This window comes from Lineus longissimus, chromosome 18 (genome assembly GCF_910592395.1).
Source record: "Lineus longissimus chromosome 18, tnLinLong1.2, whole genome shotgun sequence".
Taxonomy (NCBI): Eukaryota; Metazoa; Nemertea; class Pilidiophora; order Heteronemertea; family Lineidae; genus Lineus; species Lineus longissimus.
In genome coordinates this window covers 2,504,179-2,530,693 of record NC_088325.1, presented here as the reverse complement: position 1 = coordinate 2,530,693, position 26,515 = coordinate 2,504,179, and the positions used below count along the sequence as shown (strand labels likewise).

Genomic DNA, 26,515 nt, shown 5'->3' with positions numbered 1-26,515 from the left:
CATGGACCCCATGTACAGCTTTCATGGGGGTCGACAGGCGTTAACCAACTGATCAATACTTTGAACTCGTTTATACCTCAACTAAATTGATCATGCGACGATAATCAAGATACATATCCATCTACATCGCGTTACCAAGTGTATGTAACGTGTTTTATGTCTTTACATATTATTTTGGTTGACTTTCGCAACATGGTTTACATTGCCAATGGAACTAACCATGGTATAAACTGGAAATTATTGAACAAGAATTGATAGTTTTGTTTTCTGACGAATGATAATTATGACAATTATGACGGTAAACAAATTTCAAATAACAGACACTTTCAATTCCCATGCAGGAAACCAACTAATGCAATGTCTAACAATAACATTATGTATCCAATGCCCCATGCTTTGCTCCAAAGTGTGGTTAGAATGATAAGACTGGTAATAGTTTATGTCTATGCCCATTGTCCGAAGCTGACATAACATTCATGCAAATTCTCTCTGCCATTATTTGCTTCCGTGTTGTGACGTCACTGTAAGTGTAAAGACTGAAAATGGCTATGGCCACAGATTCGTACTCAATTTGGGGATAAAATTACAAAAATTGATGTCGTTTAAAATAGAATTATGTAAACCGAAATATTCTTATGTATCACCTTAACCATGTCACAAACTTTCGTGTGACTGGAGAGCCAGTAAGCTGTATAAAAATGAAAGAGGCCAGCCTGGGCAGTCGGGGGCAACGGCGGCCAATGAAAGCTGGGACGGAACAACGTCATCAAATATAGACTTCAGGTCTTGCACAACGAGGCTTGGTAAATGCCTCAACCATGTTAACTTGGCGATATATAAACATCCCAACCTTGTACCGACGAAACCTACAAACAATGCTTCGATAGCATTTGCTCTTGTCGGTAACGTAATGGGCTTGGGTATTTTTAACAAACAAATCAGGCCAGTCGGGCAAATAAACCTTGCATTCTTTGAACGATGGAGATAGAATTGTACGCTGCAAAAACGTGTTTGCACCGAGATGAAAGATACTATGTATATGCTGCCGCTGATTTTGGCTTTTGTTTCCTGCGTGGCGAAAGGTAAGTTCATTTTTAAAAAGGCTCTGTCATTACGTGTTTTTGCCTTTACTTCGACGTTGAAATAATTCAAGCCGAAATACAACAAGAATTTATCTTCAGTTTTCTGAAGGTAATGCCGATCTCATGGATACTGATACCCTCCTTTATGTTTCCAGCTGCATTCGATCCACATCCTGTAGGAATTTGGATGATGAACACAGATTCGGGTGGAACAGACACGTCCGGAACCGGAAATGACGCCACACCACATGACGTCACACTCACCACGGGTCCAACGGGTGAGGAAAATACAGCCTACCGGTTCCATGGGCGTTCAACATCCTATCTGAGCATTGAAAACTCCAGCTCCATGGATGTTGGAGCAAATGGGTCGTTTACTTTCACAGCGTTTGTTAAAACTGAGAAAAGCACCGCTGCGTTTTTGGAATACGTCCACGCCTCTCAACCCTGGTGTCTCCACATCTGGAACTGGGATTACAATAACTTATACGTCAACCTACCAAAGCGATCACCTTTTGAAGGACAAGCTAACTATTTCGACAAAAACCTTCCAATCATGGAAAACGCGTGGCATTTCATTGGCGTATCTTACAACAAGGAACAGCAATGGTTATTGGGCATTGTAGATAACAAGACTGATATTCAAAGCTTCGGTGGGTGGACCATCGAGTCGCAATCGACAGAAATATTGCTCGGGAAGCGCGGCGGGGCAGAGGCGAGCTACCTACTGGGCGAGATGAGTTGTGCCATGCTATTTAGCACCAGTTTGTCCGAGGTTGATATTCACAGAGCAAAGAAGTACTGCTTGAAGAACGCAAAGCCACAGGGTACGTAGAGACTCCCAGGGCAGTCCATCTCGTCATCTTGATCGTCACTCACATGAGTGACAATACGAGGCCGGTCCACTGAGTCCGGAGTGTACATACGGCTTGGCTGATATATTCTTAGTGTCTTTACTCGCCCATAACAGACTGCTCTAGCCCTAGGCGATACAACATGCACTTTTTTGTCCATCATTAAACAATGCTACACAAGATCTGTCTATGAATAGAATCTCTCTAACAATCTTCCAATGATGTAGTTCCTAGATGTGCTGTTCGTGGTGGCTTTCGTCAATTATTGTTCAACGATACGAACTGATGCTTCGTTACTTCAATTCAAACAAGACATATACCAGTAATGTGTTTATTTCCTTTTTCAATCGATTAGATATGATTGACATAATCCACTGTTTTCGTTCCATTCTTCATTCTCATTTTATATCTACCCGTCCGTTGTTTAAGATTCAACATTTAAGAAGTACGCGAATGGAACCATCCCTGCCGTGTATCGCCTCGAAGAACAGGAGTACCAGTTTAAACTCGACTGCGCTTGGAACTGCGAGAAGAAGGAAGCCTGTATGTCATTCTCCTACAACAGGGTCTCCAAGCACTGTGTCTTGTCGAATGTTGACTTCTTCTCGGAGAGTGTTTCTCCCGATTTGGATGAGAGCGACGCAGTTTTATATTCAATAGTATTTCCAAATTAAAGATTCCTGACCGACAGTTCGAACGATGTTTTACGGATATTTTCAAACTTGTTATTTCAGTTGTTGAGTGTTTGTATTTCCGAGTGTTCCCCTCATTGTTTGGGAAAGCTGAAAGATAGATTGACAAGTGTTTCTCTGTTTTCCCCTATTGAAAAGTCACTGTTTCTCCATCTGTCTGTTGTATGGAAACACTGAAATTTGATGAACACCATAATTCAAACACGGCATAGAGGCATATTTTACATAATTCTTATGTAGACTGTGCTGCAGATTACATGTGAAAGTATACACAAAAGCTTCGCGGAACATTTTAAATAAAGGAACACTTTATCATTAGCATGTGTCTCTTATGTCGCCATGAAAGTTGTGCCAACTGGTGTCCCTCTCCACCACCAGGGTTGCCAGATTCTTTTCGACTGTATATAGTAATCCAGTATACGCTATTTTTCATATTTACGCCTTACAATACATGTATAAAATACGATAGTATATAAAACGATAATGGCAAAAATATACATCAGGTTATGCAGGCGCCACCTGTACGTCGGTATTGGTATCACCACCATCACAACCACGAACAAACACGGCCATGTTCCTCCTTTAAAATTATAAATCGACCTCTATCAATTGTTCCGGACTCAGCTGTCTGAAATCTAAATACTGTATCGTTTCCATTGGCTCTAGATGTGCATATGGTGACTCATTAACGTGAGACACATTGTCACTCGAGCGAGTTGGAGTCAAATATTCGGCTCCATCGACTTCTCTAGAATCACTCTTGGCCTTGCTTCGGTCTGGCTGTCCCTGTGAGAGGATTGGTAAGTCGTTGTATGTGTATATTGACTCTGGCCTCCTTTGCATGTGTTCGTAATGGACAGTATACTACGGATCCGCCCGATTCACCTTCGGAGCAGGAATAGTGTTCTGACCTGAAATACCTACAGTCGTGTTGCTTCAAGGTCGTGTAACTGTGCACATATTCTTAAACATCGTCGTCTTCATCTGAGGACGCAGACGCATTCCCAGGTACTCCATGTTCTGGAACGGGTTGCCCAGTGAGAAACATAACTTTCGTACTAATCACTCCCGATATCGTCATATACAGACATTTTCTCGAGTGTTGTTAATTCAACCCTCGTATCATCGTAATCTGCAGTGTCCTTTTCAGGTTGTCTGCTCTGCCTCTTTCTCCGACGTACCAGTGCATGTTTCCTACGGAAGTAAAAACAGTCTTTTATTAGATCTTACAAATTTCCTTTGGCGGGTCGATTGCACATACCGACGCCATCGTTTATAAGGTAAAGTCGGTATTACCCGCCAAGCTTTAGGCCATATTACACCTGTGGCGCCGAGTTATCTTTAGAATGGGAACTCCTTGGGGAAACTCCGCTTTAAATTAATTAAAATCACAATCAGATATCACGGCTGACGAGCTTCCAAGAGGGTGGGACAGCCTCGGGACAGCCGGACTTAGGAATCAATTAATCAATTAATGCATTAGTTCTATATATCTAAAGCCTTTTTACTGTAACGAGTACACTACATGATTTAGGCATCACCCATTCATCGGAAACGTCTAGACCGACTTGCTATATATTATTATTCACTGAGATTTGCAACCACTTAAAAAATACCGTCTGCTTGAGGGGAACGACATACGCCTCGTACAGTAATATCTGAATTACAACCGTGACCATGGGGTCACCAGTATGGACACTTTTTGCCTCCGTCGTTAACCGCGAAGACCTATTGTACAGATGGTTAGTTTCCTCGACCCTAGGTGGTACTTGCGTATCTGGCAAATGCCCTTTATGTAGCGAACATATCGTTATACCCACAGGCTTTTGTATCCGACTTTATTTATAGATAGCTTACCGTAGAACAATGACCGAACCGACGCTGGCTATCGCTACAATGACTGCAGCTCCGACTCCGACTCCAACCAGAAGGCCATCATCAATAACACCTATGAAGGAAAAAGTACCAACGACGATATATAGGTAATTTTATGTAAAATATTGGATGGCACCAAAAAAAATCCTACGATGTATGTCTTCTTACGAGTGGTTTTGTAACACATTGCGTACGTGCATTCCAGCATATATAGTTCTCTATCTGCTACCGAAACGTTGGGGACGAAAAAGCCAATCAAGGTACGAGACGTAACAGACGGTCGCGACCTGTGTCCAAAAGAATTTTTATGTCGGCGCAATGGGAAATACTCACATTAATGGAAGACATCTTGAAAATGACCCGCCTGAGATGGGAGTGGTCGGATATCGATATTTCGTAGACGCAGCAAGTTTGGGGCGTGTCATATTGACTGCTTTTGGGCAAGGAAGACAGTTTTCTTTGGCCACACGTTTCCACTTGGTCTCTCGTCCAAACAACCAATATTAAGCGAGGTGTGTGCAAAATAGACACTAGGGTCGGCCCCTGAACGTGTTCCAATCTTCAGAACTCATTCAGACCTTTTCCGCATGTTTAAGTTACAGCTTCCCTCCATATTTCACAGCGTGTTTCGGTTGGGTAAAATTGAGTATACCCAGATTCGTGGGGAATCCACCAACAGCTCAACAGAACTCACCTGCTTTGATAAGCCTAAACTTGAAGACCTTCACTTGAAATCCACTTGTTTTCACAGAGCACGTGCAGTTCGCATAATCGGATGCACTGCACAATGGGACACCCTAATCTGAGAGCCAAAAGCCAAGAGCCAAGAGCTAAGAGCAGCGACAACCGTTTTTTACAGGACAGATAGCAGAGTACCGGTAGTAATAGTGTATCACTGCGCCATCTCATTGCTTGAATTGGCCGATTTCAAGAATTTTGAGCAATATCATGCCTTTTTAAAACAATTTGATTGCACTATTTGCGCAAGGCTACATGATACGGCAGGAATGACGAACACGTGTGATTGTAGGCAGTGTATGAAGTGCAAAATGATTGACGAAACAATGGCCTGATTGGCTGGCTAGCCTCGTGACGTCAAGCTATTTTTACACCGAGGGGTTTTCTTGTTTTTTATCATGGCTTATGCTTAAATGCGTTTGGGCTGGAATTCCCGTCGCTTTTTTCGAGGTAGCACATAGGCTCGACATACAGTGTAGTGGATCGAGGCTTTTTGGAGAAAAAAAAATGCAACCAACTTCCACTCCCAAGGGGTTCAAACCATTGATATCAGGGGATAAGGAATCTTTCTAGGATAGGAATGATACCAAGATCGCCCGTTTTTATTTTAGAGCCTAGTTTTCAAGCACAGACAGACTTCATTCGCGCATAAGAAAAATCGCAGTGTGCGAGTAAATTGAACTTAGTATGAAGTAGGTGGATGAAATGTTAGGTAATGATACTGATATGAGATAACGTTGACAAGGTTCCTGGTGACCATTTGCAACTGAGTAAAGGTCATGGCCAGGCACAGCACACCACAGATATGTTTGTAACCTACAACAGAAGCGTTCTGTTTTTCTGCATTGAACCTGGCCAAGGGACTCCAACCTTGCTGAACAGAATCGGTACGTCGATCTTGTTATCATTCTTATTCTAGAAATTTCCCAATCCACTGGTTACAATGGTTTTAATCCATTGGTAGTGAAAATATCCGATTGCGTTTTTTCTGGACCACCCTGTATAATGAGCTAGGCAGACTGCTGACAATTCCGCTATCCAGGCGGCGATGTCTTACAACGTCATAAACGGTTGCAAAATATTGAGGTTGATGATAGTGATTGCCCTGCTAACCTTTTGATAAGGCAGATGATGGGAAATCAGGCCAAGTTTGGAGACAATTGACCGTGTATTTGTCTAGGCCTGAATTTACTGCGAGGTATGCGGCAAACAGACGTAATGACCGAGAATACACAACGAATACTCACAGGATACAACTCTGAAATCCTGTTCAATGCTTGTCATAGATCCAGCATCATTCTTCGCGACACAGACATATTTCCCGGCATCACTCTTCTTGACGGGCGAAAAAAGCAGGGCACCAGGTTCAGTGGTCCCTGGTGACACAGTGTCGCCATTTTTAGTCCACGTGTACGTGACTGGTTTCGTGACGTTTTCATTTTCGGCATTGCAGGTGAACTTGGCAGTTTTTCCAACTTTGACAGGCGATGGATTTGTGACTGTCGGGGTGAGGGGTGGAACTGGAATCAAGGAAAGAGACAGTAGTCGGCAACTGGGCGGCTTATCAACATCTTCATCATTCCTACTAGAGCCTAATAGAAAGCGTTAGAGGGCGGCCATAAAGGTCACGTCATCTGAGACTTGAAACTTGGACTTTGGAGTTGAAAGACCTGTCCGTTATATGCGAGGATGCAATTTTACATGAGTCCAATATATTATGTGGGGTTATAGGAACTTGAGGTATTGGTTGTCTCACCAATGCATACACCGTGAGGGCGGATCTAAAATATCGCCCATAACCGAGACAGCTCGCCGAGGTTTTTGGGGGGAAATGTCAGTTCCATCCAATGTGATACCAAAACGAGGCTGGACATTAATGGGAGACATCTTGAAAATAGCCCGCCTGAGATGACTGTGGTCGGATATCGATTTTTCTCAGACGCAGCAAGTTTGGGGTGTGTCATATTGACTGCTTTTGGGCAAGGAAAACAGTTTTCTTTGGCCACACGTTTCCACTTGGTCTCTCGTCCAAACAATCAATATTAAGCGAGGTGTGTGCAAAAATAGACACTAGGGTCGGCCCCTGAACGTGTTCCAATCTTCAGAACTCATTCAGACCTTTTCCGCATGTTTAAGTTACAGCTTTCCTCCATATTTTAAAGCGTGTTTCGGTTGGGTAAAATTGAGTATACCCAGCTTCGTTGGGAATCAACCCACAGCTCAATAGAACTCACCTGCTTTAATAAGCCTAAACTTGAAGACCTTCACTTGAAATCCACTCGTTTTCACAGAGCACGTGTAGTTTGCATAATCGGATGCACTGCACAATGGGACACTCTAATCTGAGAGCCAAGAGCCAAGAGCCAAGAGCAGCGACAACGGTTTTTTACGGGACAGATAGCAGAGTACCGGTAGTAATAGTGTATCACTGCGCCATCTCATTGCTTGACTTGGCCGATTTCAAGAATTTTGAGCAATATCATGCCTTTTTAAAACAGTTTGATTGCACTATTTGCGCAAGGCTACATGATACGGCAGGAATGACGAACACGTGTGATTGTACGCAGTGTATGAAGTGCAAAATGATTGACGAAACAATGGCCTTATTGGCTGGCTAGCCTCGTGACGTCAGTGTTCTGGGAGGCTTAAAGAGCCTTGAGGGTGAAAAATCCACTAGGCCTCTCTCTTGATATCTTGACTAATGGTATGCAAAATTTTGATTTCATATCTCAACTGGTCTCTGCTATATTATTGGTTAAAGTCATGAGGGGCAGGGTTCTAAAATGCCAATCAACAGAAAAAAGCTGTCGTCTTAGCGTGGTCTCAGCCAATTAGCTCAGTATCTATGCACATTTTGGCACATAATGATGCCTTCTTTCAGATGCAAGCGGTCTGATGGCTTGAAATTAAAATAGTTCTGAGAAATCTTCAAATAAACAGTGGCTTGATAGATGGGGTCAAACATGCTGAGAGACACATGTTGGGTGCCATGTTCTGTGAGGCTTAGAGTTCAAGACAGTTGATGTATGATATCCATGGGTACATAATGTCCTAACGTATCAAAATATAGTCATCTTAAACTGAAATATACCACACATGATGTAAAATCAGTACTTTGTTGGTGCTCATTTTGCAAATCAGAGTTAAAAATCCAGGACATGACCTACTTCCTTGATGCACATCCTGTATACCCTGCACTAGTATGCATGTGTCAGTTAGGCATTGGTGTAGTGGTTGCTATGGCATTTTCACCATTAGTTAAGTTAGTTCATTGTAGAGTTTGAAGTTACTAGTACATATACCTAATTGATAATATATCCCAAATGTCCACTTAGATTAGTTAGCATAGCCCCATAGGTTTATAATATTCATGAAATTTTTTATCTTTCACCCATGGGTGGATGGAGCCCATGTGGTCAGCATGAGCTAGTAGCTAGTTAGTTTTCCAACAGACAACATGCTTGGGTTTGTTTCTTTTGGATTGCTATCCAGTCAATCACGGATGCCTCTCCATCACGGAATGGCTATATTGAGCGTGTCCTAATTAGAGTCTGGCCTGCTTGCAGCAGATATGCCACTCAGCGTAAACCAAACCGACGCATCAGATAACACGGGAACTGATATCAATTACATATTCCTGGTCTGGATCGTTGACTGAATCGTCCTTTAAATTGCCTGTAGCCAATCCTATCATTACGTTGAATGCCTTGCTGGTTTAGGCTTATCGACACCCTGTAAGGTGTTTCATGGGGGTCGATGATAACAAGGTTTGCCCTGATAACCCATTGATAAGACAGAAGAACAATGGGAATTTAGGCCTTGTTGACTTCTTTTAGAGACAACTGACTGTGTATTTGTCTAGGCCTGAATTTACTGCGTGGTATGCGGCAAACACACCTAACGACCGAGAATACACAAAGATTACTCACAGTATACAACGAAATCCTGTTCAATGCTTGTCATAGATCCAGCAACATTTTTCGCGACACAGACATATTTCCCGGCATCACTCTTCTTGGCGGGCGAGAAAAGCAGGGCACCAGGTTCAATGGTCCCTGGTGACACAGTGTCGCCATTTTTAGTCCACGTGTACGTGACTGGTTTCGTGACGCTTCCATTTTCGGCATTGCAGGTGAACTTTGCAGTTTTTCCAACTTTGACAGGCGATGGATTTGTGACTGTCGGGGTGAGGGGTGGAACTGGAATCAAGGAAAGAGACAGTAGTCGGCAACTGGGCGGCTTATCAACATCTTCATCATTCCTACTAGAGCCTAATAGAAAGCGTAAGAGGGCGGCAATAAGGGTCTCGTCATCTGATACTCAAAAACTTGGACTTGGGAGTGGAAAGACCTGTCCGTTATATGCGAGGATGCACTTCTACATGAGTCCAATATATTATGTGGGGTTATAGGAACTGGAGGTATTGGTTGTCTCACCAATGCATACACCGTGAGGGTGAATCTAAAATATCGGCCATAACCGAGACTGCTCGCCGAGGTTTTTGGGGGGAAATGTCAGTTCCACCCAATGTGATACCAAAACGAGGCTGGACATTAATGGGAGACATCTTGAAAATAGCCCGCCTGAGATGACTGTGGTCGGATATCGATTTTTCTCAGACGCAGCAAGTTTGGGGTGTGTCATATTGACTGCTTTTGGGCAAGGAAAACAGTTTTCTTTGGCCACACGTTTCCACTTGGTCTCTCGTCCAAACAATCAATATTAAGCGAGGTGTGTGCAAAAATAGACACTAGGGTCGGCCCCTGAACGTGTTCCAATCTTCAGAACTCATTCAGACCTTTTCCGCATGTTTAAGTTACAGCTTCCCTCCTTATTTCACAGCGTGTTTCGGTTGGGTAAAATTGAGTATACCCAGATTCGTGGGGAATCCACCAACAGCTCAACAGAACTCACCTGCTTTGATAAGCCTAAACTTGAAGACCTTCACTTGAAATCCACTTGTTTTCACAGAGCACGTGTAGTTCGCATAATCGGATGCACTGCACAATGGGACACCCTAATCTGAGAGCCAAGAGCCAAGAGCCAAGAGCTAAGAGCAGCGACAACCGTTTTTTACAGGACAGATAGCAGAGTACCGGTAGTAATAGTGTATCACTGCGCCATCTCATTGCTTGAATTGGCCGATTTCAAGAATTTTGAGCAATATCATGCCTTTTTAAAACAATTTGATTGCACTATTTGCGCAAGGCTACATGATACGGCAGGAATGACGAACACGTGTGATTGTAGGCAGTGTATGAAGTGCAAAATGATTGACGAAACAATGGCCTGATTGGCTGGCTAGCCTCGTGACGTCAAGCTATTTTTACATCGAGGGGTTTTCTTGTTTTTTATCATGGCTTATGCTTAAATGCGTTTGGGCTGGAATTCCCGTCGCTTTTTTCGAGGTAGCACATAGGCTCGACATACAGTGTAGTGGATCGAGGCTTTTTGGAGAAAAAAAAATGCAACCAACTTCCACTCCCAAGGGGTTCAAACCATTGATATCAGGGGATAAGGAATCTTTCTAGGATAGGAATGATACCAAGATCGCCCGTTTTTATTTTAGAGCCTAGTTTTTAAGCACAGACAGACTTCATTCGCGCATAAGAAAAATCGCAGTGTGCGAGTAAATTGAACTTAGTATGAAGTAGGTGGATGAAATGTTAGGTAATGATACTGATATGAGATAACGTTGACAAGGTTCCTGGTGACCATTTGCAACTGAGTAAAGGTCATGGCCAGGCACAGCACACCACAGATATGTTTGTAACCTACAACAGAAGCGTTCTGTTTTTCTGCATTGAACCTGGCCAAGGGACTCCAACCTTGCTGAACAGAATCGGTACGTCGATCTTGTTATCATTCTTATTCTAGAAATTTCCCAATCCACTGGTTACAATGGTTTTAATCCATTGGTAGTGAAAATATCCGATTGCGTTTTTTCTGGACCACCCTGTATAATGAGCTAGGTAGACTGCTGACAATTCCGCTATCCAGGCGGCGATGTCTTACAACGTCATAAACGGTTGCAAAATATTGAGGTTGATGATAGTGATTGCCCTGCTAACCTTTTGATAAGGCAGATGATGGGAAATCAGGCCAAGTTTGGAGACAATTGACCGTGTATTTGTCTAGGCCTGAATTTACTGCGAGGTATGCGGCAAACAGACGTAATGACCGAGAATACACAACGAATACTCACAGGATACAACTCTGAAATCCTGTTCAATGCTTGTCATAGATCCAGCATCATTCTTCGCGACACAGACATATTTCCCGGCATCACTCTTCTTGACGGGCGAAAAAAGCAGGGCACCAGGTTCAGTGGTCCCTGGTGACACAGTGTCGCCATTTTTAGTCCACGTGTACGTGACTGGTTTCGTGACGTTTTCATTTTCGGCATTGCAGGTGAACTTGGCAGTTTTTCCAACTTTGACAGGCGATGGATTTGTGACTGTCGGGGTGAGGGGTGGAACTGGAATCAAGGAAAGAGACAGTAGTCGGCAACTGGGCGGCTTATCAACATCTTCATCATTCCTACTAGAGCCTAATAGAAAGCGTAAGAGGGCGGCAATAAGGGTCTCGTCATCTGATACTCAAAAACTTGGACTTGGGAGTGGAAAGACCTGTCCGTTATATGCGAGGATGCACTTCTACATGAGTCCAATATATTATGTGGGGTTATAGGAACTGGAGGTATTGGTTGTCTCACCAATGCATACACCGTGAGGGTGAATCTAAAATATCGGCCATAACCGAGACTGCTCGCCGAGGTTTTTGGGGGGAAATGTCAGTTCCACCCAATGTGATACCAAAACGAGGCTGGACATTAATGGGAGACATCTTGAAAATAGCCCGCCTGAGATGACTGTGGTCGGATATCGATTTTTCTCAGACGCAGCAAGTTTGGGGTGTGTCATATTGACTGCTTTTGGGCAAGGAAAACAGTTTTCTTTGGCCACACGTTTCCACTTGGTCTCTCGTCCAAACAATCAATATTAAGCGAGGTGTGTGCAAAAATAGACACTAGGGTCGGCCCCTGAACGTGTTCCAATCTTCAGAACTCATTCAGACCTTTTCCGCATGTTTAAGTTACAGCTTCCCTCCATATTTCACAGCGTGTTTCGGTTGGGTAAAATTGAGTATACCCAGATTCGTGGGGAATCCACCAACAGCTCAACAGAACTCACCTGCTTTGATAAGCCTAAACTTGAAGACCTTCACTTGAAATCCACTCGTTTTCACAGAGCACGTGTAGTTCGCATAATCGGATGCACTGCACAATGGGACACCCTAATCTGAGAGCCAAGAGCCAAGAGCCAAGAGCTAAGAGCAGCGACAACCGTTTTTTACAGGACAGATAGCAGAGTACCGGTAGTAATAGTGTATCACTGCGCCATCTCATTGCTTGACTTGGCCGATTTCAAGAATTTTGAGCAATATCATGCCTTTTTAAAACAATTTGATTGCACTATTTGCGCAAGGCTACATGATACGGCAGGAATGACGAACACGTGTGATTGTAGGCAGTGTATGAAGTGCAAAATGATTGACGAAACAATGGCCTGATTGGCTGGCTAGCCTCGTGACGTCAAGCTATTTTTACACCGAGGGGTTTTCTTGTTTTTTATCATGGCTTATGCTTAAATGCGTTTGGGCTGGAATTCCCGTCGCTTTTTTCGAGGTAGCACATAGGCTCGACATACAGTGTAGTGGATCGAGGCTTTTTGGAGAAAAAAAAATGCAACCAACTTCCACTCCCAAGGGGTTCAAACCATTGATATCAGGGGATAAGGAATCTTTCTAGGATAGGAATGATACCAAGATCGCCCGTTTTTATTTTAGAGCCTAGTTTTTAAGCACAGACAGACTTCATTCGCGCATAAGAAAAATCGCAGTGTGCGAGTAAATTGAACTTAGTATGAAGTAGGTGGATGAAATGTTAGGTAATGATACTGATATGAGATAACGTTGACAAGGTTCCTGGTGACCATTTGCAACTGAGTAAAGGTCATGGCCAGGCACAGCACACCACAGATATGTTTGTAACCTACAACAGAAGCGTTCTGTTTTTCTGCATTGAACCTGGCCAAGGGACTCCAACCTTGCTGAACAGAATCGGTACGTCGATCTTGTTATCATTCTTATTCTAGAAATTTCCCAATCCACTGGTTACAATGGTTTTAATCCATTGGTAGTGAAAATATCCGATTGCGTTTTTTCTGGACCACCCTGTATAATGAGCTAGGTAGACTGCTGACAATTCCGCTATCCAGGCGGCGATGTCTTACAACGTCATAAACGGTTGCAAAATATTGAGGTTGATGATAGTGATTGCCCTGCTAACCTTTTGATAAGGCAGATGATGGGAAATCAGGCCAGGTTTGGAGACAATTGACCGTGTATTTGTCTAGGCCTGAATTTACTGCGAGGTATGCGGCAAACAGACGTAATGACCGAGAATACACAACGAATACTCACAGGATACAACTCTGAAATCCTGTTCAATGCTTGTCATAGATCCAGCATCATTCTTCGCGACACAGACATATTTCCCGGCATCACTCTTCTTGACGGGCGAAAAAAGCAGGGCACCAGGTTCAGTGGTCCCTGGTGACACAGTGTCGCCATTTTTAGTCCACGTGTACGTGACTGGTTTCGTGACGTTTTCATTTTCGGCATTGCAGGTGAACTTGGCAGTTTTTCCAACTTTGACAGGCGATGGATTTGTGACTGTCGGGGTGAGGGGTGGAACTGGAATCAAGGAAAGAGACAGTAGTCGGCAACTGGGCGGCTTATCAACATCTTCATCATTCCTACTAGAGCCTAATAGAAAGCGTTAGAGGGCGGCCATAAAGGTCACGTCATCTGAGACTTGAAACTTGGACTTTGGAGTTGAAAGACCTGTCCGTTATATGCGAGGATGCAATTTTACATGAGTCCAATATATTATGTGGGGTTATAGGAACTTGAGGTATTGGTTGTCTCACCAATGCATACACCGTGAGGGCGGATCTAAAATATCGCCCATAACCGAGACAGCTCGCCGAGGTTTTTGGGGGGAAATGTCAGTTCCATCCAATGTGATACCAAAACGAGGCTGGACATTAATGGGAGACATCTTGAAAATAGCCCGCCTGAGATGACTGTGGTCGGATATCGATTTTTCTCAGACGCAGCAAGTTTGGGGTGTGTCATATTGACTGCTTTTGGGCAAGGAAAACAGTTTTCTTTGGCCACACGTTTCCACTTGGTCTCTCGTCCAAACAATCAATATTAAGCGAGGTGTGTGCAAAAATAGACACTAGGGTCGGCCCCTGAACGTGTTCCAATCTTCAGAACTCATTCAGACCTTTTCCGCATGTTTAAGTTACAGCTTTCCTCCATATTTCACAGCGTGTTTCAGTTGGGTAAAATTGAGTATACCCAGCTTCGTTGGGGATCAACCCACAGCTCAATAGAACTCACCTGCTTTAATAAGCCTAAACTTGAAGACCTTCACTTGAAATCCACTCGTTTTCACAGAGCACGTGTAGTTCGCATAATCGGATGCACTGCACAATGGGACACTCTAATCTGAGAGCCAAGAGCCAAGAGCCAAGAGCAGCGACAACGGTTTTTTACGGGACAGATAGCAGAGTACCGGTAGTAATAGTGTATCACTGCGCCATCTCATTGCTTGACTTGGCCGATTTCAAGAATTTTGAGCAATATCATGCCTTTTTAAAACAGTTTGATTGCACTATTTGCGCAAGGCTACATGATACGGCAGGAATGACGAACACGTGTGATTGTACGCAGTGTATGAAGTGCAAAATGATTGACGAAACAATGGCCTTATTGGCTGGCTAGCCTCGTGACGTCAGTGTTCTGGGAGGCTTAAAGAGCCTTGAGGGTGAAAAATCCACTAGGCCTCTCTCTTGATATCTTGACTAATGGTATGCAAAATTTTGATTTCATATCTCAACTGGTCTCTGCTATATTATTGGTTAAAGTCATGAGGGGCAGGGTTCTAAAATGCCAATCAACAGAAAAAAGCTGTCGTCTTAGCGTGGTCTCAGCCAATTAGCTCAGTATCTATGCACATTTTGGCACATAATGATGCCTTCTTTCAGATGCAAGCGGTCTGATGGCTTGAAATTAAAATAGTTCTGAGAAATCTTCAAATAAACAGTGGCTTGATAGATGGGGTCAAACATGCTGAGAGACACATGTCGGGTGCCATGTTCTGTGAGGCTTAGAGTTCAAGACAGTTGATGTATGATATCCATGGGTACATAATGTCCTAACGTATCAAAATATAGTCATCTTAAACTGAAATATACCACACATGATGTAAAATCAGTACTTTGTTGGTGCTCATTTTGCAAATCAGAGTTAAAAATCCAGGACATGACCTACTTCCTTGATGCACATCCTGTATACCCTGCACTAGTATGCATGTGTCAGTTAGGCATTGGTGTAGTGGTTGCTATGGCATTTTCACCATTAGTTAAGTTAGTTCATTGTAGAGTTTGAAGTTACTAGTACATATACCTAATTGATAATATATCCCAAATGTCCACTTAGATTAGTTAGCATAGCCCCATAGGTTTATAATATTCATGAAATTTTTTATCTTTCACCCATGGGTGGATGGAGCCCATGTGGTCAGCATGAGCTAGTAGCTAGTTAGTTTTCCAACAGACAACATGCTTGGGTTTGTTTCTTTTGGATTGCTATCCAGTCAATCACGGATGCCTCTCCATCACGGAATGGCTATATTGAGCGTGTCCTAATTAGAGTCTGGCCTGCTTGCAGCAGATATGCCACTCAGCGTAAACCAAACCGACGCATCAGATAACACGGGAACTGATATCAATTACACATGTACATATTCCTGGTCTGGATCGTTGACTGAATCGTCCTTTAAATTGCCTGTAGCCAATCCTATCATTACGTTGAATGCCTTGCTGGTTTAGGCTTATCGACACCCTGTAAGGTGTTTCATGGGGGTCGATGATAACAAGGTTTGCCCTGATAACCCATTGATAAGACAGAAGAACAATGGGAATTTAGGCCTTGTTGACTTCTTTTAGAGACAATTGACTGTGTATTTGTCTAGGCCTGAATTTACTGCGTGGTATGCGGCAAACACACCTAACGACCGAGAATACACAAAGATTACTCACAGTATACAACGAAATCCTGTTCAATGCTTGTCATAGATCCAGCAACATTTTTCGCGACACAGACATATTTCCCGGCATCACTCTTCTTGGCGGGCGAGAAAAGCAGGGCACCAGGTTCAATGGTCCCTGGTGACACAGTGTCGCCATTTTTAGTCCACGTGTACGTGACTGGTTTCGTGACGCTTCCATTTTCGGCATTGCAGGTGAACTTTGCAGTTTTTCCAACTTTGACAGGCGATGGATTTGTGACTGTCGGGGTGAGGGGTGGAACTGGAATCAAGGAAAGAGACAGTAGTCGGCAACTGGGCGGCTTATCAACATCTTCATCATTCCTACTAGAGCCTAATAGAAAGCGTAAGAGGGCGGCAATAAGGGTCTCGTCATCTGATACTCAAAAACTTGGACTTGGGAGTGGAAAGACCTGTCCGTTATATGCGAGGATGCACTTCTACATGAGTCCAATATATTATGTGGGGTTATAGGAACTGGAGGTATTGGTTGTCTCACCAATGCATACACCGTGAGGGTGAATCTAAAATATCGGCCATAACCGAGACTGCTCGCCGAGGTTTTTGGGGGGAAATGTCAGTTCCACCCAATGTGATACCAAAACGAGGCTGGACATTAATGGGAGACATCTTGAAAATAGCCCGCCTGAGATGACTGTGGTCGGATATCGATTTTTCTCAGACGCAGCAAGTTTGGGGTGTGTCATATTGACTGCTTTTGGGCAAGGAAAACAGTTTTCTTTGGCCACACGTTTCCACTTGGTCTCTCGTCCAAACAATCAATATTAAGCGAGGTGTGTGCAAAAATAGACACTAGGGTCGGCCCCTGAACGTGTTCCAATCTTCAGAACTCATTCAGACCTTTTCCGCATGTATAAGTTACGGCTTTCCTCCATATTTCACAGCGTGTTTCGGTTGGGTAAAATTGAGTATACCCAGCTTCGTTGGGAATCAACCCACAGCTCAATAGAACTCACCTGCTTTAATAAGCCTAAACTTGAAGACCTTCACTTGAAATCCACTCGTTTTCACAGAGCACGTGTAGTTCGCATAATCGGATGCACTGCACAATGGGACACTCTAATCTGAGAGCCAAGAGCCAAGAGCCAAGAGCAGCGACAACGGTTTTTTACGTGACAGATAGCAGAGTACCGGTAGTAATAGTGTATCACTGCGCCATCTCATTGCTTGACTTGGCCGATTTCAAGAATTTTGAGCAATATCATGCCTTTTTAAAACAATTTGGTTGCACTATTTGCGCAAGGCTACATGATACGGCAGGAATGACGAACACGTGTGATTGTACGCAGTGTATGAAGTGCAAAATGATTGACGAAACAATTGCCTGATTGGCTGGCTAGCCTCGTGACGTCAAGCTATTTTTACACCGAGGGTTTTTCTTGTTTTTTATCATGGCTTATGCTTAAATGCGTTTGGGCTGGAATTCCCGTCGCTTTTTTCGAGGTAGCACATAGGCTCGATACACAGTGTAGTGGATCGAGGATTTTTGGAGAGAAAAAAAAAACGCAACCGGATACTTCCACTAGCAAGGGGTTCAAACCATTGATATCAGGGGATAAGGAATCTTTCTAGGATAGGAATGATACCAAGATCGCCCGTTTTTATTTTAGAGCCTAGTTTTTAAGCACATACAGACTTCATTCGCGCATAAGAAAAATCGCACTGTGCGGGTAAATTGAACTTAGTATGAAGTTTTCCAACTTTGACTGGCGATGGATTTGTGACTGTCGGGGTGAGGGGTGGAACTGGAATCAAGGAAAGAGACAGTAGTCGGCAACTGGGCGGCTTATCAACATCTTCATCATTCCTACTAGAGCCCAACAGAAAGCGTAAGAGGGTGGTTTCAGCAAATCGACCCCCTTGAAAGCTGGCTCGTGGGGGGGGGGGGGGTTTGATGCCACGGAGATTTGGCCTGATAGCCCTTTGATATGACAGGAGAACAATGGGAAATGAGGCCAAGGTGCCAGCTGGCTAAAGACAGTAGACCGCGTATTGGGCCAGGCCTGAATTATTTTAACTGAAGTAAGGGCAAATTTGAGTGCTGCTTTGATATGAGAAGTGTTGTTTTTAACTTACCTAAAACAGTCAATTCAAGCTTACGTGATCGAGCCCAGTTGATATTGACAACGGCTTGACAGTACCACAACCCTCGGTCCGAAATTCGAACATTACTTAATTGAAAAATGTGATTATAGTTATCATCACTCGAATCACATTTAGTGTTTGTTAATCTTGATTTATACTCCTTTGCAACAACAGAACAATCGTTCGACAAATGTATTGTTTCATTCCTATCATGTGCGAACATGTACCACCCGATAACGCTGCCGGCTCCACACGACACAGTACAGTTGAGCGTTATCGTTTCGCCGAGGCGTGGTCGTGAATTACTTAGGGTATTTGTTACCACCATCAACCCGAGAGCACCTGAAATTAGATAAGAAACACGATATGTTCCCCAACACAGGCAAATACAGGCAAATACAACACAGGCAAATACAACACCACATATTTAAAGGGGGACGCTGTTCGTAATAACTGGTGGTCAAGGAAAATTGATATGTAGTTGGGACGATTCACAATGCCGTAGCGCAGTTATTATGCATACATGGTTATACTAGTATGTCAACAAATTTTCATATTTTGTACCTGCTGAATTTGTAGGTTGTTCGAAAATGCTCGCAATATATTACTTACCTCCAAACTTGAGAAGTAAAAGTGTCAGGAGTGGTATGATTGCCATTGAGACTGCGATCAAATGTCTACATGGCTCGGCGTTAACTTCGAACATAGAGTAATAAGCGTACACAATATCCACCCTGATATCGAATATAATTTTTCTCTACTCCGATTGAAGTCCGTTTAAACGTGATGACTCCTGGTGGTATGGCATAAAGTTTCGTTGAACCCGATGCCTCTTGGCCGATGTGACATAGATTTTCGTTGAACGCGATGATTCTTGGTGGTATGGCTTAAATGTTCGTTGAACCCGCTGACTCCTGGTGGTATGGAATAAAGCTTTGTTGAACTCGATGGCTCCTGGCGGTATGGAATAAAGCTTTGTTGAACTCGATGACTCCTGGCGGTATGGAATAAAGCTTCGTTGATCCAGATGAGCTTTAGCGATATAGGATAGCTTTTCGTTGAACGCGCTGATTCTTGGTGGTATGGCTTAAATGTTGTAACTAGATGTCATCAGATTGCCCTCCTCGTGATGAGACCGGCTGCCTGGTAAAATCCGCCCATCGTGAACATTGCAAATGGTCAGATTAAATCTCTATGGTCTTTTGAACAAAGCTTTCCGTGATAGAAATTAAATATGAGATGATGAGATGATGTGATGTTTGATTGGACTGGCGAATAATATATCGTTTCAAGGAATTGTTTATAATTATGTATATACTCTCAACTCGTGATCACTTATTATATATAATTTCCATACTTGCCACAGAATGGACATGATAGATGAGCAATAATTCCGACAATTTCAAAGCTTATGTAACTATTTATTATCAAATTATAGCAATGAGCATTATCTATGTATCAAATTGGCCAATCAATGAGTACAAGTATACATTGTAAGGAATGGAATTGTACAGATATCATATGATAAATAACACTTGATACAGCGCCCTTTCAACTGAGAAGTGACCAAAGTTCAAAAGTGCTTGACAAAAGAGTCACCTTTTTATCATGAAATCAACGTTTTACAAATACGTAGTCAAACATTGAAGTGTCGTTCAAAGAGGAATGTATTGATGAGTGAGGTTTTGAAACTTTCGATATTATTGGCAGTTTTTAAGCCTATCGGCAGAGTGTTCCACATTCGGGGGACGAGTGACACAAATGTCCTTCTATCGAATGGTATCAGCCGAAATCGTGGTTCCACTTACTCATGCAGATAGAACAAGGGCGGTCCATGTTATATGTTATAGATCTTGCCACGCTCAGGGCCCTGTAAGTACCAGTTATGCTGTACATTCTATGTACATGTATATACATTTTTTCCCGATTTGAAACAAAATCAATGCTGGAATTTTTTTCAAACTTTCTAGGAGCATAGTCTTGACAGCTCTATGATTTTAAACATTTCCAATGACGCCTACATACTCGTATTATTGATATTTTTCGGCGTTATGTCAGAATTTGAGACGATATGCGGCCATGTCATTCCACCTTAGGAAATCAAGAAAAGGAGTTGCTTCAAAACGTGTCAAATATCATGTTTACAAACCAACAAAACTAACATTCCACGTCGTTATTCAAGCATGACAGTGCCTTTTTAGCACTTTATATAATTCCCCCATGATCACACCAGTCATCTCGGCCCTTCGGTAATAAATTAATTACTGTGATAACAACAGCATTTTCAAAACTGTAAAAGCATGCAACGCCAAACATTAGAATAGGCCAACTCGAAAGAGATAGACTAATTACCAAATTACAATGGCTGCAATGATCATGTGCTTCAGCGGGACGGCAAGTCGCCAAATGAACAATGTAACAACAGACGAATCACGCATAGAGATCACTTAGCTTTTCCTTTCATTTCGAAAGTGTTGCCTTTTGGTAACATGTATATCTTCGTAAATAAATTAACGTCACTCTGAGGTCACGCCTGTTTGCCTTCGCATTTCGCAGCCTGACACTACAGGCTGGCAAATCTCCAAGCTTCGCAATTGGTGTTCACACTATCACGAGCACGGTCCTCTAAATGCGCACAATCCAGTAGAGATCACTCCAATGAAATTCAAAAGTCTGGGCCCAAGAACTAACAGCGAGACTCAATGTCATTATACACATTTATCCTCAAGAAAACACCCCACTCACACCTGGTTACATAAAGGTCATTCAAAGATACAGTGGTGAGAATACATATTATCAAACAGCATGGCACAATCATAACATCATCACAATACACGTAGAGATACAAGTGCAAAGCACAGGGAGTTTGACCCGAAAACAGCATGGCAGAACAAAGAACTTGAATGGCAGCTTGCAAGACTCTAAAAAGGGAGAAATTCGGTTTTATAATTTTCGGAATATTGGAGTGATATACGCGAGTATAACGCTACAATATTTTAGGCAATTTGATACGAACTGGGCCCTTTTGCAGACTTACTCTGTGAGCAACCACCAGTTATGAAAAGTGTTTCCATGAAAGAAAGCACGTGAGTCGACCCCCGTTAGGAAAGATACTCGATACCGATTTCTAAATACCTGTGCAATACTGGCTCCCCAGTGATCCACTGAGCTAGTAAGCAGGAGAAATACGCAGGAGTTTTAGCTGCATGTTGAACATCCGCCGCAGAAGGTTTTTGGCATCACAGCATGGTCATCAAGTTGATGGATTCGCGTCTAATCGCGGCGTAAGTCAATCAGAGACAAGACCACAATTGATTTTTTAAGCCTTTTAGCAGTTAAATTGTTAATGTTTGACCGCGACGCATCAAAGAACGCGTCAAGTAGTGAAACTGAAATTCGGATATGATATACGGGTTAGTCTTGCGAGTAACTGGTGCGATGGAAATTGGTGATTGACCACGGAAATTTTTTTATAATCGACAAATTAGACAGACTTTGATATTTCCACTGTTTTCAGCCAACTGGCAGAAAAAACTCAAAACACGCCCCCTATTACCCAATTAGCAAAATTCGAAATTAATTTTTTCATCAAATAATTTCTTTATATCTGTAGACTTGCCACAGCAAATATTTTTTCAATACCTCTCCAAATATGTACTTGAGAGTAAAAAACATGCACTCGTCTAATTGATAGGCCTCGACCCTCCAACCTATGAATATTCATTAGTGGTCTTGTCTCATCAGATCAAATAAAGGGGTGCTGCCATTTAAAAAGCAGCATGCAAATAAGATGCTTACCCACAATGCATTGCGAAACTCTATAAAACCAGAGTAAAGGTGGTTGAAAGACTCGGATAAAACACTCAATAAAGTTTCCTAACTACACACAAGGTTATAGAAATATGCTCAATACATCCTACAATTGATATTACCCAAGGTACCTGGCTTTTAATAACATAATCTATCTATAATGTGCTGAATTTATCTTTACTCCCAAAAACATGAGTGAGAACTTCCAGGAAATTACAACTGGAGTAGCAAACTTTCAACCAATCAAAACGCTCCAAATGGTCAGAACCAATTGATATCTAAAATATGTAAACAAAGATGGTTCTCACAATGTTAGCATAACAAGTTGAATGAAAACTATACTTTCAGGCATGATCTTCACACACAAAACTACTGGATCATACATAAAAACCTGGGGAAGTCAGGGGTAGTGTTGTCATTAGAAAACGAAGATGATCTTGATGAACAAAAACCCTGGTCGTTTCAATACCACAACCATCACAACCACGAACGAACACGGCCATGTTCCTCCTTTGAAATTATAAATCGACCTCGATCAATTGTTCCGGACTCAGCTGTGTGAAATCTAAATACTGTATCGTTTCCATTGGCTCTAGATGTGCATATGGTGACTCCTTAACGTGAGACGCATTGTCACTCGAGCGAGTTGGAGTCAAATATTCGGCTCCATCGACTTGTCTCGAATCACACTTGGCCTTGCTTCGGTCTGGCTGTCCCTGTGAGAGGATTGGTGAGTCGTTGTATGTGTATTTTGACTCTGGCCTCCTTTGCATGTGTTCGTAAGGGACAGTATACTCCGGATCTGCCCGATTCACCTTGGGAGCAGGAATCGTTTTCTGACCTAAAACACATTCATGTAGCTTCACGGTGTAATTTTGCAGATAGTCGTAAGCAGCCTCGTCCTTATCTGAGGACGCAGGCGCATCCCCAAGGACTCCGTGTTCTTGAACGTGGTGCCCCGTAATCCTGGGCTCTGCGGGGTTTTGGCCGGCCGCGCTTTCGGGCTGAGAAGCATAACTTTCGTACTCATCACTCCCCATATCGTCATTTACAGAAATATTTCCGGGGGTTGTGAATACAACCCTCGTATCATCGTAATCTGCAGTGTCATTTGCGGGTTGTCTACTCTGCCTCTTTCTCCGACGTACCAGTGCACGTTTCCTACGGAAGTAAAAACAGTTTTACTAGATCTGACATATTTCCTTTGGCGGGTCGATTGCACATACCGACGCCATCGTTTATAAGGTAAAGTCGGTATTACCCGCCATGCTTTAGGCCATATTACGCCTGCGGCGCCGAGTTATCTTTAGAACGGGAACTCCTTGGGGAAACTCCGCGTTAAATTAACTAAAATCAAAAGCAGATATCACAGCTGACGAGCTTCCAAGAGGGTGGTACAGCCTCGGGACAGCCGGACTTAGGAATCAATTAATCAATTAATGCATTAGTTCAATATATCTAAAGGCCACTCACCTTGGTCATATTGTTGGAGAGAATAGTGATGGAAAAAACCTTGAAAATGCCATCAACGTTTTGTATTCTAGAGTAAATACTTTGGTTGCTCAATTTGGACATTGCCACTCAGTAACAAAATACAAGTTATTCAAATCATTCGCAATGGCACTATATATTACCCCCAGAAAACTTGATCGATTCTGCGTCGCCTGGAGGACATGTGTCAGGAAATTATATAATGTGTCCTATTTGACACACTCTAATCTGCTCCCACTCATCTGTGAAGACCTACCCCCAGAACTGCAACTCCATACGCGCTTCTTAAAATTCATTGGTGGGATAGCAAGAAGCACTAACCCATTGCTAAGAATTATTGGTCAGTTGGCCCTTAAGGGTAGTAATTCACAGGTCGCTAACAACATCAATACCGTGTGGGCAAAAGCGGGTGTTACAAAATATGATGTTACACAGATTTCTATAAATAAAACTGTTTTTTTAAATGATGCAACAGTCATTCTAAGAGACAAGGCAAATGTCATCAGAGATATGATAAGTTCGAGAGACAATAGAGACCGCAATTTCTTTAATCTTGATGAGATTAATACTATATTAAATGATTTATGTGTAAACTAAATTTTACAGACACCTGAGACTGAATAATTTGTTGATGGCCAATATAATATCTGTATAAACAAGTTCAATTGAGTATCACTGGTAATTAGTTGTGGCATTTGCTGCCTGTTTCTAACTTGTTTTTAAAATGTTCTTCCATCTATTTATTTTTCTCACTGCACAATACAGCACTGCACTCTGTTGAATGTACTATTATGTACGATTAAATAAATAAATAAATAAATAAAGCCTTTTTACTGTAACGAGTACACTACATGTTTTAGGCATCACGCATTCATCGGAAAACGTCTAGACCGACGTGCTATATATTATTATTTACTGAGATTTGCAACCACTTTAAAAATACCGTCCGTACAGTAATATTTGGATCACAACCGTGACCACGGGGTCACCAGTATGGATACTTTTTGCCTCCGTCGTTAACCGCGAAGACCTATTGTACAGCTGGTTAAATTCCTCGACCCTAGGTGGTACTTGCGTATCTGGCAAATGCCCTTTATGTAGCGAACATACCGTTATACCCACAGGCTTTTGTATCCGACTTTATTTATAGATAGCTTACCATAGAACAATTGCCACACCGACGCTGGCTATAGCTACAATGACTGCAGCTCTGACTCCGACTCCAACCAGACCGCTAACATCAACAACACCTGTGAAGGAAAAACGATATGTAAGAAATTTTATGTAAACTATAGGATTGCAGCAAAAAAGGTCCTACGATGTATGTCTTCTCACGAGTGGTTTTGTAACACATTGCGTACGTGCATTCCAGCATTCATAGTTCTCTATCTGTTACCGAAAACCTGGGGACGAAAAAGCCGATCAAGGTAACTGACGATCGCGACCTGTGTCCAAAAGAATTTTTATGTTGGTGCAATGGGAAAAATTCACTTTAACGGGAGACATCCTGAAAATGGCCCGCCTGAGATGGGAGTGGTCGGATATCGATTTTTCTTGGACGCACCAAGTTTTGAGCGTGTCATATTGACTGCTTTTTGGAAAGAAAAACAGCTTCCTTTGGCCACACGTTTCCACTTGGTCTCTCGTCCAAACAACCAATATTAAGCGAGGTGTGTGCAAAAATAGACACTAGGGTCGGCCCCTGAACGTGTTCAAATCTTCCGAACTCATTCAGACCTTTTCCGCATGTTTAATTTACAGCTTTCCTCCATATTTCACAGCGTGTTTCGGTTGGGTAACATTGACTATACCCAGCTTCGTGGGGAATCCACCCACAGCTCAATAGAACTCACCTGCTTTGATAAGCCTAAACTTGAAGACCTTCACTTGAAATCTACTCGTTTTCACAGAACACATGTAGTTCCCATAATCGGAGGATTTGACGTTTCTGATTATCAACTTGCTCGACCTGGGCCCAGAAATAATTTCATATTTTCGCGATGAGTTCAACAGTATGCCGTCATCTTTGGACCAGATGTAACCGGTTGTGTCCGGAGTCGGGTCGGCGATGATGAACAGTTCGAATGATGCCTCCTTGCCCATCTCGCCTACCACGTCATACTTCATTTTCACATCTGGGTCTATCCCAGGAGAATCTGTGGGTGAAAAGAAAGTGTTCAGAGGGCAATGAATGATGCACTGCACAATCGGAAACCCTAATCTGAGACCCGATCTTGGATTCTTTTTCTAGAAATTTCCCCATCCACTGGTTACAAGGGTTTTAACCCACTGGAATTGGAAGTATCCGGTTGCGTTTTTTCTGGCCCATCCTGTATAATGGGCTAGGTAGACTGCTGACAATTCCGCTATCCAGGCGGCGATGTCTTACAACGTCATAAACGGTTGGAAAATATTGAGGTTGATGATAAGAAGCTTTGCCCTGCTAATCTTTTGAGAAGACAGAAGATGGGAATTCAGGCAAAGTTGACAATTGACCGTGTATTTGTCTAGGCCTGAATTTACTGCGAGGTATGCGGCAAATTCACCTAACGACCGAGAATACGCAAATAATACTCACAGGATACAACGCTGAAATCCTGTTCAATGCTTGTCATAGATCCAGCATCATTTTTCGCGACACAGACATATTTCCCGGCATCACTCTTCTTGACGGGCGAGAAAAGC

At 42.7% G+C, this 26,515-nt stretch overlaps 2 protein-coding genes across 3 annotated transcripts; both read right to left on the bottom strand.

Annotated features, from left to right (window-relative positions):
* Window positions 1–1,900: 1,900 nt before the first annotated feature.
* Window positions 1,901–26,459, bottom strand: LOC135502506 (peroxidasin-like). 2 transcript variants are annotated; one of them, XM_064795412.1, is made up of 9 exons: window positions 19,142–19,705; window positions 18,521–18,871; window positions 16,416–16,685; window positions 13,726–13,998; window positions 11,447–11,719; window positions 9,171–9,440; window positions 6,489–6,761; window positions 4,486–4,576; window positions 1,901–3,822 (listed from the first exon to the last, which is right to left on the bottom strand). In XM_064795412.1, exons 1-9 carry the CDS (start codon window positions 19,233–19,235, stop codon window positions 3,687–3,689), a joined length of 2,031 nt encoding a protein of 676 aa, XP_064651482.1. In that variant the 5' UTR covers window positions 19,236–19,705; the 3' UTR covers window positions 1,901–3,686. The 2 variants fall into 2 exon arrangements, with proteins under 2 accessions (XP_064651482.1, XP_064651483.1); XM_064795413.1 differs by lacking the exons at window positions 18,521–18,871; window positions 19,142–19,705 and adding an exon at window positions 26,409–26,459.
* Window positions 22,691–25,789, bottom strand: LOC135502497 (uncharacterized). The gene is made up of 3 exons (XM_064795397.1): window positions 25,684–25,789; window positions 24,990–25,080; window positions 22,691–23,500 (listed from the first exon to the last, which is right to left on the bottom strand). The coding sequence occupies exons 1-3, from the start codon at window positions 25,745–25,747 to the stop codon at window positions 22,858–22,860; spliced, it is 798 nt and encodes a 265-aa protein (XP_064651467.1). The 5' UTR covers window positions 25,748–25,789; the 3' UTR covers window positions 22,691–22,857.
* Window positions 26,460–26,515: the final 56 nt, after the last annotated feature.